Source organism: Acipenser ruthenus, chromosome 46, assembly GCF_902713425.1.
Source record: "Acipenser ruthenus chromosome 46, fAciRut3.2 maternal haplotype, whole genome shotgun sequence".
Taxonomy (NCBI): Eukaryota; Metazoa; Chordata; class Actinopteri; order Acipenseriformes; family Acipenseridae; genus Acipenser; species Acipenser ruthenus.
In genome coordinates, this window is record NC_081234.1 from 9,950,004 (window position 1) to 9,964,649 (window position 14,646).

Consider the following 14,646-nt stretch of genomic DNA (forward strand, 5'->3'; position numbering starts at 1 on the left):
ATAATCTATGGAGTATATGAAGACAACTTAATATCTGTCATACTATATGGGTTAATATGAGTTATTGTTTACATTGTGAGGGGAGACACACAGAGCCACAATATCAAACAATATCATACTGTAAAAGTTTAGGTGCATCATACTGTATACAAGTTCAGCAATGAATTGTGTCCACAGCCTCTGCACTGTGATTGCGGTTTGCCTTTCTGATCACAGTCAGATCCTTGTTTCCTATTTCCATCCCACAAGCCACTGTAGCTATAATAGTCACAACCAGAGAGCAGCCATCTGTGACATCTTTGTAAACTCAACAGAGATCAAACAGCAGGCAGAGTCAATAATAATGAATCTGGAACATGGAATAACTCGGCTTTCCAAATGACATTGCACAGCAATTTTTTTAGTGAAAATACTTTCAAAATTGTTTGAAAGTCAGTCGACATGAAAATTTAAAAACAGGTTCACAATGTGTATGCTTTCCAGCTCTTTTGCTCTGTACACAGTATGAGCAATTAAATATTTATTTTTTATACACACAAATGGGCTTTATCAGCTTGAAATCAAAGGTGATGTAAAGAAGAAAGGCTGTTGCATAATAAAGAATAATGTCACAAGAGTATTCAAGAGAGGTCGATCAGTGGCTACAATTTGTATGATTTAAGTGGTTCACCATTTCTCTAGTGCTTCATGCTATAATTATTTCAAGAAATTTAGAAAAGGCAGCTTTTAACACTTCACTGGGTAACACAATGTGCACTCGATGAGCTGTATCTTTTTTAATTTGAGTAAGTGTTTCAATCACATGCATCTTTTAGGGTTAGGGTCAGGGTCAGGGTTAAGGTCAGGGTCAGGGTTTAGGGTTAGGGTCACACTCGTTTCCGTGCTAAAGGTCTTGTTTTGTAGCTTGCAGTAATACCTTTCCAGGCATACCTTGATTCAATTGATACCACCTGTGGTTATTTAAATATTAATTAAAAAAAAAAAAAAACTCCCATGGAAACGAACGGGCCGTTTTTTCGCCAAATGTAAACAAAACATATTTAAGGTCGTTATTTAGTGTAGCAGTCGAATAAAAACTCGAGTGCGGTGTTGTTTTGTAGCTTGCAATCATACCTATCCAACGATACCTTGTATGAGGTGGTAGCACCAGGGGTTATTGAAGTATTAATTTTAATGTGATTCCCATTGAAACGTATAGGCGTTTTCACCACAAACGTAAAAACAGACACAATAACACTTGCCATTTAGTGCAGGTGTGGAATTACAACCCAGGAACAGTCTCGTTGTGTAGATTACACCCTTATCTGTATAACAATGCCCTACCTGAAACGATAGCACCTGGCGTTTCGTATTTATAGGGAAAATAAGAATTTTGCACCAAACCGCAACTTTACAAAACCCCATAGGATAACATTGAAATCCACAAAACACAATTGCTTTTTTTGAATAAAAACTCTGTTTTGCACTTACTGTTCCAGAGAAATAAAAAAAAGAAGTGAATTTGCATCTGCCAGTAATCTTTTTTTTTTTCTTATAAATCAGTTTTTGCAGGATTCATTACAAGTCCACTGAATACTGTTAGAGACTAATTCTCTGATACTACAGCCATTTAAATGGAGCTTCTATCTGGTCGCACAGCCGAGAAACACTTAAAAAGGTTCTTATCAAATATGCTGCAATCTCTCGGTATGAGTCAATCTAAGGCAAGCTGCTGCATTTCAACCAAAAGCACCATAAACCTGTGCTTCTACATTTATTATCTGCATATAATACAGGTACTCTGTAGCAATTTTCAGCCACCTATCACATTCGCTGATTCTTTGAGAGCCTGCCAAAATTGTTCCAAATGCCCCATAGGCTTAAAGCAGCGGTCGCCTTAGTTGAATGGCAAAAAAGCTGAATTTTGCAGGAATCGCTCTAAAAACACTGGGCTCAGTTACAGGCTGTTAGTCTGATACTACAGCCCTTGAAATGGTGTTTCTACCTGGTTGCATGGCTTCAAAACTCTTCCAAATGTACTTTTTCAAGGGGCCTGCAATGCACTTAGAAGTGGCATTTAAGGACAGGGGCAGCGTCGGAACCGAAAGGCCCAGCAACCTGTGCTTTTCAACCAATTATCTGCATGTCCTACAGGTACTCTGTAGCAATTTTCAGCCACCTACCACATTCGCTGATTCTTTGAGAGCCTGCCAAAGCTGTTCCAAATGCCCCATAGGCTTAAAGCAGCGGTCGCCTTAGTTGAATGGCAAAAAAGCTGAATTTTGCAGGAATCGCTCTAAAAACACTGGGCTCAGTTACAGGCTGTTAGTCTGATACTACAGCCCTTGAAATGGTGTTTCTACCTGGTTGCATGGCTTCAAAACTCTTCCAAATGTACTTTTTCAAGAATTTGAATGGTTGTCGACTCCACTTCTTAGGGGCTGCTGCCATCTACTGGTGGAAAATATTTATGACATCGGGGAACCCAACGCAAATGCTGTTACTCTTATTTGAATTGCTAAAAAAATCATATTTCTGCAGGAAAGGTGTTTTTAGAACTATTGAAAAACGCTCAAACAGGTGATGTACATTGAAATGGACACCAGGTCTGAAAGGGTTAAGGACAGGGGGGCCTCCGCAGCGCTTGTGCAGGTGTTCCCCCGAGCTCGCGGAACTGCAACCCGGCCTCATAACACCCCTGCTCCCGGGGGGGACGTGCAGGTGTTCAGCCCGAGCTCGCGGAACTCCAACCCGGCCTCATAACACTCGTGCACCCGGGGGGGACGTGCAGGTGTTCAGCCCGAGCTCGCGGAACTCCAACCCGGCCTCATAACACTCGTGCACCCGGGGGGGACGTGCAGGTGTTCAGCCCGAGCTCGCGGAACTCCAACCCGGCCTCATAACACTCGTGCACCCGGGGGAACAGGGGACGTGCATTTAATTAATTAATCGCTATTCACCCGGGACTCGGGGCCCCGGCTAACCGCCGTGCAGCTCCCCGCACTGGGCTTGTGTCCCAGGCATCCATTCCCCTGCCCTGGCCGCATCCATGGCTGGTGAAAAGGATGGAGCATCCCAAAGCCCAGCATCCGGCTGGGATGCAAGTGCAGTCCCACTCCCAAGTGGGGGGACGAGCAAGTGTTCAGCCCGAGCTCGCGGAACTGCAGCCCGGCCTCATAACACCCGTGCACCCGGGGGGGACGTGCAGGTATTTTTTTCCCCCAGCAGACGGGTCCCGGCCTTACACTCAGGCAGCTCCCCCGGGAATGTTAGAGGTCGTCGCCCCCGCTGCTGAGGCGCTAAAATATTCGACTGCCTGGAGCGCTAAACCGGCTCCGATCGGTCAGCGGGGATCGCGGGGAGTTAGCCGTGAATGGAGCCTCCTGCTGCCTTCCCGTCGAGTTTGAAAATAGCCGAGAGTTAAGCCCCATCCCTAGCGTGGCTTCGGCAGCCTCTTGCCGCTTCAAGACGGACGGGACTCTGGTCATGTCGCAAATCACATGACCAGAGTTCCGTCTGACGTGACGCGGCGGAAGGCGGCCGAAGCCACGGCGGGGAGGGGGCTTAACTCTCGGCTATTTTCGCTGGCCTCCGGGGCTGCTTCTAACGGGTCTCCGCAGCGCTTGTGCAGGTGTTCAGCCGAGCTCGCGGAACTCCAGCCCGACCTCATAACACCCTGTGGCAAAGCGCCCCACCCCTGTGTGCATTTGTGTTATGTGTTGTATGCGTGCGTATGTTAATGTTGGTGTATAGATTGGTACACGGGATATAAACGGGTCTGTGTTTCACGTATATTTAAAAAGTGTAGATTTGTATTTAGGCACGGGATTGCACATCACGCACGTGCATTTAAAATATAATATGCGAGCACGGGGTTGCACAGAATTAATTCACGTGCTGGGATTCAAGTGAATAATTAATTAGTAATTGAATCCCAGCACAACAGTATATATAGAGACACATTTTCACTCACTGGGGGTTAGGTGTTCAGAGAGTGGAGAACGGGTGAGAGAGAAGGAGAGTTAAAAGCGTAATTATAGAAGAATAGTTAAGTGTTTTGTTTGTACTCACCGTGTTCGTCTGTCTGTCCTGCACCGTCTGTTTAGTGTTTAGTCCGTTTTGTTTATATGTTTCTTTTGGCTACAAGTGCCGTGTCCCGTGTTTTTGTCTGTTCAAACCTTTTATTTTCTGTTTATTAAATGCTGAGCGCGATCACGCGCCCAGTTTATACCAAACCACATCTCTCTGTTTATTTATTTCCTCCATCTGGTCTGACGCCACCCACTCCGGCCGTCTTTGTGACACACCCGTGCTCCCGCGGGGGACGAGCAAGTGTTCAGCCCGAGCTTGCGGAACTGCAACCCGGCCTCATAACACTCGTGCACCCGGGGGGGGACGTGCATTTAATTAATTAATTAATCGCTGTTCACCCGGGACGCGGGGCCCCGGCTAACCGCCGTGCAGCTCCCCGCACTGGGCTTGCGTCCCAGGCATCCATTCCCCTGCCGTGGCCGCATCCATGGCTGGTGAAAAGGATGGAGCATCCCAAAGCCCAGCATCCGGCTGGGATGCAAGTGCAGTCCCACTCCCAAGATCTCCCACTCTCCAGCTCTCCCACTCTCCGTTGCAGGCACGCAGCTCCAGCTGTGGCCCATCAAAAGTGTGACTCTAGGTTAGGGTTAGGGTTAGGGTTAGGGTTAGGGTTAGGGTTAGGGTTAGGGTTAGGGTTAGGTTGAGGTAGGAACTTTGTTTCCCTGAGAACTCCACACTTGGTTGGTTTTTCAGGGAAAGAAAGATGCACTGGCCATCTGGATCTTTTTGGATTTCTTTCTTTGTTTTTTTTGTTTTGGAGCTCCTTTTCTAGTGTAGGTCTATCGTGGAGTTTCTAATGTTCAGGCCTAGCGGGAAAGTTGTTTGTAGTTTGTTGATCCAGTCTTTTTCTCTCCATTTCCTTTCTCCGATTGTCCAGTTCTGGTTCCTCTCCAGCCCTGTAATTTTCAGAGATTCCAAGTTGTGTTGTAGAAAGTGTGCTACTAGAGGTGTTTGTGATTCTTTTTTGTGTTTGATATTATAGATGTGTTGTGTTAGTCTTACTCGGATAGTGTTGCCTGTTTCTCCAATGTAAATGGTTTTGCATGTATCGCATTGTATTGCGTAGATGCAGTTCCTGCTGTTTTGTGTAAAGGTTTGTGGAATGTTGTATGTGATGCCTGTGGATTGGCTCCGGAGGGAGGAAAGTTGCTTGAAGTGTCGTGATGCTTTTGTTGGTTTGCGATTAAGTGAAGGCAGTTTACTGGACACTAAATAGTTGGTCAAGTTTTTGTTTTTTCTGTAGGCTGAGATGATCTTGTGTCCTGTAAGAAGGTTGGTGTCTTGTAATTTGTTGGTTAGGTTTTGTTTTATCTGTGAGTTAGCTGCCACACTAAAATGTGAGTAGGTAGTTATGAGTGGAATAATCTTTTTGTTGTCTCTAGGCTTTTGTTCTAAGAAGGTTTTCCTTATTCCTCTGAGGAAGGAACGGGAGTACCCCCTTTGTCTGAGTGCTGTGAATAAAACTTTGGTAGCTGCCTGGAAGTCAGTATGTTGTGTGCAAATTCTGTGGAATCTGAGTAGTTGTGATTTTATTAAACCTCTAAACGTGTGTTTAGGGTGATAGCTGGTTTTGTGTAGTAGAGTGTGTGTGTCAGTTTCTTTAAAATATACTTTTGTGTCTAGTTGGTGTGTTTGTGAAAAATGTGGTCCTTTGTAAGTGGTGGTGTCTAAAAAGTTTACTTTGCTGTTATGTGTGGTGTATTTTACCTTGATGGACTGGTGGTGTGTGTTAAGTAACGAGATGAAATGTGTAAATTCCTCCATGCTATGTGTCCAAGTGCCACAAATGTCATCTAGGTACCTGAAATAGTGAGTTGGTCTGTGTGGGCATCTGGGGAGGATTGTTTCTTCCCATTCGGCCATGTAGATGTTAGCATATGATGGAGCAAAGCGTTTCCCCATCGCTGTTCCTTTGGTTTGGAGGTAGAATTGGTTGTCGAATTCAAAGTCGTTTTTCCTTAAGCTGATTTCCAGGAGTTTGATCAGTTCCTCGTCTGGTCTGGTTGGATCCGGATTTAGACATTTCCTGATAGCTGCAATGCCTGCGTTGGTCTCTATGTTTGTGTACAAGCTGTCTATATCTATTGTGAAGAGAAAAGCTGTTTCTGGTAGTTTGAGTGTTTTAATTTTGTCTATGAAGTCATATGTGTCTTTAAGGTAGCTAGTGTGTTTGGTGGATAGGGGGTTTAAAAAGTGGTCTATGTATTCTGCAATTCTATATGATTCACTGTTGCAATCCGATACTATCGGTCTGCCTGGTGGTATGGTGTGTGGGATAGTCCATGTGTCTGGTGATTTGTGTATTTTTGGTAGCATGTAAAAAATGCGTGCTCTGGGTGTGTCTGCCCCCTTGAGATAGTGTGCCTGTTTTCTAGTAATTATTTTGTGGTCTGTTAGTGTTTGTATTATTCTGTTAATTTCCTGAGCAGAATCAAGATAAATTGGTGCATCTAATTTCCTGTAGTGTTCTTGATTATTTAGTTGTCTGTTGGCTTCAAAGATGTAGTCTTCTCTATCCATTATTACTATTGAACTTCCCTTGTCTGCTGGTTTGAAAATGATGTCGGTATGTTTTTGTAATTCCTTAAGTGCAATCCTTTCTGGTGCTGTTAGGTTGTCTTCTGTTCTGTAGTTACCTGGGTTCAGGCTGTGTATTGTTTTTAGATCTTCAAGAATAATCTCTGTGATTTCCTGGGGAACTTGGTTGTTATTTGGTTCCCAGTTGGATTTGGGTAGGAAAGGTATGTGATTTGAGTCTCCTTCTTCTTCAAAGAAGGTTGTGATTTTTAGCCTCCTATGGTAGTCTTGTGTTTCTGCTCGCAGTGTCTGCTTCTGTTTTGCTTCAGTTTGCGGTGTGGGTATGAAGGAGAGGCGTTTGCTCAAAAGGCTGTTTTGACTCTCTGTTGGTGTGAAGTATTTACATAGATTGACTATGTTGGATGCCCCCTCCCTGGAGATATTTGGGCTTGTGGGGTCTCCTAGTTTAAATGCTGGCACCAGTGCTGGAGCATATCTTTGGCTGTGTTGGTTGTCCAGTGGATGTTGTCTCCGCCTACTTGAAATTTCTCAGTTGGTAATAGCGGTATGTGTGGTAGGTTGGCTGAGATGAATCCGTTTAGTTCTTCCAAGTTCCGTTGGGCCTGCATGTCTAGTGCTCGTGAGAAGTTCACCAGTGGCACTTTGATTTCTGCAGTTGGGAAGGTTGTCTTTGCTGACCTGTACATCCTTTGTAGGTTTTTGATAGCTGTCTCTTTGACTTTCTGGTCCTTGTTGTTGATTCCGAATGATAGGATCACTTTGGTCACTCCTCTATCTGTTTTGGCTTTGTCCAGAAGGTTGGTGTCTCCCCTGCAGTGCAGCGTGCTTTAAATGAACAAGCATGCCCTGTGAATGCCAGCGGTGTCTCCCCTGCAGTGCAGCGTGCGTACAGACAGTGGCATCACAGTACAGTAGATCACTCACATTACAAGACAAATCCACAAACAGCAGCCTTCAGAGAGTCCCTCCACTGCGATGACTTTGTTATTTCACATGCAGACACGGTGCTGTCTCCCATACCTGCTCACAACGGCAAAACCAAAACCACATGAAAAGGATACTTCTCTCATCAGGCCCCATATTCAAAGTGTCACTTCATCACCTAAAATAAAAAAAAAAATTAAGCAATCTATAAATCCTTTCAGCCTAGTTGGACATTATATACAACTTTACCTGTCCCACAAGTGTCCCCCAAAAAATACATAGCATGCACCCCAAGTTGAAAGAGGCAGCATTAATCCTTACAATAGTTGCAGGGAAGAACAACTTCTGCGTTAATTAACTGCATTGAAATCAAGACAATCACGGATATAAAGAATCATTAAATACAATCACAAGTGTTACTAACTACCTTAACAAACAGTTACTCCGGGTTCAAATACAGTCAGCACTCTTTATTGCCATTCAATATTATTTTGAAAATATCACTTGCCAAAAGAGACGACATGTGGCACTGTAATACAGAACATACTTTTAAATCCGGTGTGCATTGTAGCAGTGTGTGTGTGTGTGTATATATATAGTAGTGTGTGTGTTTATTGTGTTCAGGTTACCTTGTGTAGCTGCTCCACACTCTCACTGTGTGTGTGTGTGTGTGTGTGTGTGTGTGTGTGTGTGTGTGCGCGCGCGTTTGTATATAGCAGTGTCTGTGTTTATTGTGTTCAATTTACCTTGTGTAGCTGCTGCAGACTCTCACTCTGTGTGTGTGTGTGTGTGTAAATATAGTAGTGTGTGTGTTTATTGTGTTCAGGTTACCTTGTGTAGCTGCTGCAGACTCTCACTGTGTGTGTGTGTGTGTGTGTGTGTACATAGCAGTGTCTGTGTTTATTGTGTTCAATTTACCTTGTGTAGCTGCTGCAGACTCTCACTGTGTGTGTGTGTGTGTATATAGCAGTGTCTGTGTTTATTGTGTTCAATTTACCTTGTGTAGCTGCTCCAGACTCTCACTCTGTGTGTGTGTGTGTGTAAATATAGCAGTGTCTGTGTTTATTGTGTTCAATTTACCTTGTGTAGCTGCTGCAGACTCTCACTGTGTGTGTGTGTGTCTGTGTGTGTGTAAATATAACAGTGTGTGTGTTTATTGTGTTCAGGTTACCTTGTGTAGCTGCTCCAGACTCTCACTCTGTGTGTGTGTGTGTGTGTGTGTGTGTGTAAATATAGTAGTGTGTGTGTTTATTGCGTTCAGGTTACCATGTGTAGCTGCTGCAGACTCTCACTGTGTGTGTGTGTGTGTATATAGCAGTGTGTGTGTTTATTGTGTTCAGGTTACCTTGTGTAGCTGCTCCAGACTCTCACTCTGTGTGTGTGTGTGTGTGTGTATAAATATAGTAGTGTGTGTTTATTGTGTTCAGGATACCTTGTGTAGCTGCTTCAGACTCTCACTGTGTGTGTGTGTGTGTGTGTGTGTTTGTATATAGCAGTGTCTGTGTTTATTGTGTTCAGGTTACCTTGTGTAGCTGCTGCAGACTCTCACTGTGTGTGTGTTTATTGTGTTCAGATTACCTTGTGTAGCTGCTCCAGACTCTCACTCTGTGTGTGTGTGTGTGTGTGTGTGTGTGTGTGTGTGTAAATATAACAGTGTGTGTGTTTATTGTGTTCAGGTTACCTTGTGTAGCTGCTCCAGACTCTCACTCTGTGTGTGTGTGTGTGTGTGTGTGTGTGTAAATATAGTAGTGTGTGTGTTTATTGTGTTCAGGTTACCTTGTGTAGCTGCTGCAGACTCTCACTGTGTGTGTGTGTGTGTGTGTGTGTGTGTGTGTTGTGTTCAGATTACCTTGTGTAGCTGCTCCAGACTCTCACTGCGTCGGCAGGGCTGAAGTGTTTGTTTAGAAGAGCAGGCAGGCTGTGCCACACTGACCCGGGGTGAGGCGAGGAGTGAGAGGAGGGGTGAGGCGAGGGGTGAGAGGAGGGGCGAGGCGAGGGGTGAGAGGAGGGGTGAGCTGTGCTGTGCTGTGCTGTGCTGTGCTGTTCAGCCTACCTGCCAGCGCCTTGCCTTTGTAGAGGAGTCCCTGTTGATTGACAGGTATGTTGAGCCTGTCAGAGACCAGACTCCAGACTGTGGAGACCTTCTCATCCTCACAGACCTGTCAAGAGACAAGAACACACAGACACACAGTGAGGGGATGAGCATTAAACACTGAAACTACATCTTCATCCTCACAGGACAGGCGAGAGACAAGAACACACACAGACACACAGTGAGGGGATGAGCATTAAACACTGAAACTACATCTTCATCAGTACGCAAGCCTTGAGTGAAGCGACATCCCTCATCTGCCACCATGCAAATGCACTTAGTGTCATTTCAAACGGGATTGAGATTATTATGCTCAAGAGCTAAAAGGCAATAACAACGTACGCTTAGAAATAATAAAACAATGTTTTTAAGAAAGCCCTCAGGACACGTGACGACATCCCCTCCTTGACAACGTCCTGTCCTCCTGTAGGAAGTGTCTCTTTACCTCAGCAATACCTGAGCTGGGAAGGTACACATTTTAAAGGGCCTTGATTTCCAGCAATGCAGTTCAACCCACTCTGTGATGTTTTATGTTCTGTTATCAAACAACCGCTGACTTGCCCAATCGTAGAAAGTAGAAGTAGAAAATGTGGTTTGTCTTACCAAACACACACAATGCGAACAGTCAGTCAATATGTAGCGGTATTGTGAAGCGGGATGTGGGGCTGCTCAATGCCTTGCTCACTGGGTGTGCTTCTATTCTTTTAAACAAAGTAAGGAGAGGAGAGGAGAGGGGGAGGAGAGAGACACAGAGTCACAACTACACGCTGCTCTACACCTGCATTTCAGAGTGTGTGTGCTGCAGCTGTGATTGTGTGTGCGTCTCGGTGTCACTGTACAGCTGTGTCTGTGTGTGTCTGTATAACATTGTACATCTGCTGCAGCTAGGATTGTGTGTGTAGCCGTGTTTATTGTGTTCAATTTACCTTGTGTAGCTGCTCCAGCCTCTCACTGTGTGTGTGTTTGTGTGTGTCTGTGTGTGTGTGTGTGTTTGTGTTCAGGTTACCTTGTGTTGCTGCTCCAGACTCTCACTGCGTCGGCAGGGCTGAAGTGTTTGTTCAGAAGAGCAGGCAGGCTGTGCCACACTGACCCGGGGTGAGGCGAGGAGTGAGAGGAGGGATGAGGCGAGGGGTGAGAGGAGGGGTGAGCTGTGCTGTGCTGTGCTGTTCAGCCTACCTGCCAGCGCCTTGCCTTTGTAGAGGAGTCCCTGTTGATTGACAGGTATGTTGAGCCTGTCAGAGACCAGACTCCAGACTGTGGAGACCTTCTCATCCTCACAGACCTGTCAAGAGACAAGAACACACAGACACACAGTGAGGGGATGAGCATTAAACACTGAAACTACATCTTCATCCTCACCGGACAGGCGAGAGACAAGAACACACACACACACACACACACACACACACACACACAGACACACACACACACACACACAGACACACACACTGACACACTGACACACACACACACACAGTATCAGAGCAATCTAGCGAGTATTGTCAAGAGCAAAAACACACTTTCATAAAAACTGCTGCTTTTGTATTATTATGGTCTGTATGTGTGGCATGCTATAGAAATGTATTGTGTTTTTTTCTTTTTTTGTGCTCTGTACTGTACAGTGCTTTGTGAAACGCTTGTACAAAAATCGCTATATAAATGCAATAAAAAATAAATAAATAAATAAATAAATAAATACACTGGAAGTGCTTCACATTGTCACAGAACAGTATTATGAATTTTCTCTTGGTCTACAGACATAATATTGTCTGAGAATTATTTCTCAGTCTCACAGATGAAGCGACATTTAATACAAGTGCAGAAAAAAATGTGTCAATTTAAACACAATAGCAACACTGAGGTGAAGAGACAAGCCCAACACATTTCTCTTAGAGGTAGTCGAGCAAAGCAAGAGGCGAGGACGGACACATCTGCTGGAAACGCATGGATTTGAATTTGTTACCAGGTTCAGTATTCCCCTCACGTGTGCAGGAGTGACGGCAGGCAGAAGAACGCTGTGTGTTGTGTGTGGAGAGAGTTCGGGTGCGTTCACGACACGCAGCCTTCCGTCATTCTGCGCAGAATCCGCACAGAATCGGAGCAAGTAGCCAAGGAATTTTCCGAATCTTTGCAGAATCTGCGCAGACTTAGCGAAGTCTGCCTCTCGTGAACGCACCCCCTGTAGTCTGAAATCGTGGGTCACGTGATTACGAGGCACACACTGACAAACCCCACACATTGTGTGTTTTCAGTTTATATCTTGTTAAAACAGAAAACTATATTAATTAAAACAATAAACTCCACACAAATTCATAAACAACACAGTGAATTCTAATCAGAAATTACAGTTTAAGTGACTAATGTAATGCAACCACCATGGATCCCAAAATGATAGATACAGATTGGCCAACAATCAATGCTGCAGGGAAACAAGAACAACAATATAATAAACAGCGACGTCACTCCTTCAGAACTCGTGTGCAGCGAACTCCCAACAATAAAAAGAAATTAACACACACCCGGTGACATTAAAACCATGAAGAGGCAACAACCTCGTGTGTGCACAATAAAGCATTAGCGGGGGCAATCAGATAAATCATCCATAGCAAAAAACAACACAGCAACATTAATTTGCGGTCCATTGTCGGACTGGGTCCGACATTGCAATTATTCCTCACAGGTCCTTTGTCGGACTGGGTCCGACATCATTATAGCAACGCAATAAACGCGTGTTTAGTCGTTTTTTCTCCGGAAAAAGCCGAGACAACCATTCAATTGCCGAGTGGGAGCGACAGGAGCCGAAACAAGTCGAGAAAAAAAAAAAAAAAGGCGTATCTCATGAATAGTCATATATGGTATCAGGTATCAGATAACGGGGCGTTCATAGTAAACAAGCTGGCTGAGTGCGTCAGCGCACAGAGACTATCATGGACATTTGTAGAGATTTTTTCAGATGTTATAGTAATAAAATAATGACTTGGATCGCATTATTGAGGAGTTTGGTGATAAAACGAGTGATCCAGAGATGATCGATCGGTATGTACGACTATTATTATTACTATTATTATTATTATTATTATTATTATTATTATGATTATTATTATTATTTATTTCTTACATAGGTAAACGCTATAGCAAACGAAAGGGTGGGGCGGGGCTGGAGATTCCTAGTGAGTGCTTTGTTGATATGCAGGGCCATTTAAACCCGTTTGACTGAAAAAAAATACTTTTAAACAGCGCGTCTAAAATGAACTGCGCGTGTGAAAACCTGACGTGCCTGTTGCGCACTTAATAAATGGACTGCAAAGGGTTAAAACAAACACAGAAAACGGAGGCTGGCGCGCTTTCGATTATGACAAACAAAAAGGATGAGATGAAGCCGTACAGCCAAAAAACAAGCCCCTTAAACAGGTATAAATAACAATACGGTTTTGTTTTACCTGAGGAGAATCCTATTGCGATGTGAAACTCCAGGCAAGCATGGGGGCGGACATTCTGTGAAGCGCGCATGCTGACGTAGGCTTTGTTATGACCGTGAACGCGCCTGATAGAAGTCTGTGGGGACCCTGCTTTCACTGCTCGTGCTGTGCCCTGTAGCTCAATATGCAGGGGTTATTTTTTTTATATAAAAAAGCCGTTTTGTGGCTTTCCAAAGACGTATCATGCGTCTGGATCGGATGTTCGTAGACAAAATGATAATTGTTTACATTTGGTCAAATACAAGATTGCATGCAGTTTCCGAACATCTCCCCCTGGTGGTTAATTGCGGTATTTACGGCAGAATAATTCAATGGGTTTCTCCATATCCCATATATTTTCATATTACCCATAATTCAATTTGTGACACTTAACTGGAAAGGTACATATATTTAAATTAAATATATATTTTTAATAATTAAAATTGTATAAAACATTGAACATATATTATCCACAAACGCCGTTTTGGTAACAATATAATATTTGAACTTATTTTAATATATAAATTAATGAGTAATAACCCTAAATTGAATTTTACGCAGTTATACGAATTATAAATAGCTATTGGAATGATGTAATTAGCATATATCCCAATTATCCTGAATTGTAAAATTACTGATTTGTGAGGAATAAATCAAAAGTTATGTGTAATATATATATATAGATCTATATTTTTTTATTTTAAAGAATTAAATTGTATAAAACATTAACCATGTAATCCTCAATGACCACTTTGGTGACAATATAATATTTTTTATCATTTTAAGATAGAAATATACTGTAATAAAACCAAACCACAAATAGACTTTGGACTAATTATATGAGTTATAAATAACAATTGAACTCTTTATATATTATATAGCAAGAGCTGTGTGGCTTGAGCTAGTGGATTGTGCTTGGTATGAGTGAAGTGGCTGAGATGAACGTGTGTGAGTAAATAAAGTGCTGAGAAAGAAGGCTGGTTGGAGAGAGAGAGAGAGAGAGATGGGAGCCCCCCAGGAAAGGAAAGTGGGGGGGTGGAGAGATGGGAGGGACAGAGAGGGACAATGGGGAGGGGCGCGGAGGATGAAGAGAGGCAAAGACGAGCCACGCGCGTCAAAAAGTCCAGCGCGCGCTGGACTTTTTGACGCGCGTGGCTCGTCTTTGCCTCTCTTCATCCTCCGCGCCCCTCCCCATTGGACATAGACCACCCCCCCCCCCCCCCCGACCACTGACTCTTGACCCATGACCATTCACTTATGAGCCCTTCAACCTTTTAGGATATACATTTTATTTTCTTTTATATATTTTAACCCTTTAGACCCCTGAATAATTAAAGAACCCTTTTGGAGATTCCTTGAAATTTTGGCAAAAAACAGATTTCACTTGACTTATTGAAATAACTGTCTTGGAAATTCTATTGAAAGGAAGAGAGACTGTAGATTCTCAAACAGCAAGCTTTATTAAGATTTGCAAACCTGGAGCCTGTCACAACACTCAGTGCAGAGTCAGTTTGAGAACAAGCCCACATAACACTGCCAAACTTGTGACAGTTGGGCATGTAG

General features: G+C 43.7%; 1 protein-coding gene across 3 annotated transcripts in view; it reads right to left on the bottom strand.

Moving 5' to 3' along the window:
- Positions 1–3,473: 3,473 nt before the first annotated feature.
- Positions 3,474–14,646, bottom strand: part of LOC131720992 (uncharacterized) — a 12,228-nt gene continuing 1,055 nt past the window's right edge. Inside the window, exons 1-3 of one of the 3 annotated variants that reach the window (XM_059013694.1) lie at positions 13,066–14,092; positions 9,383–10,907; positions 3,474–7,711 (exon numbers count right to left, since the gene is read on the bottom strand). In XM_059013694.1, coding sequence (XP_058869677.1) covers positions 4,840–6,591 — 1,752 coding nt within the window. In that variant the 5' untranslated portion in view covers positions 6,592–7,711; positions 9,383–10,907; positions 13,066–14,092 and the 3' untranslated portion in view covers positions 3,474–4,839. Of the gene's footprint in view, positions 7,712–8,530; positions 8,551–9,382; positions 10,908–13,065; positions 14,093–14,646 lie in introns of those variants that run through there. The other 2 variants (XM_059013695.1, XM_059013696.1) reach the window with 2 other exon arrangements.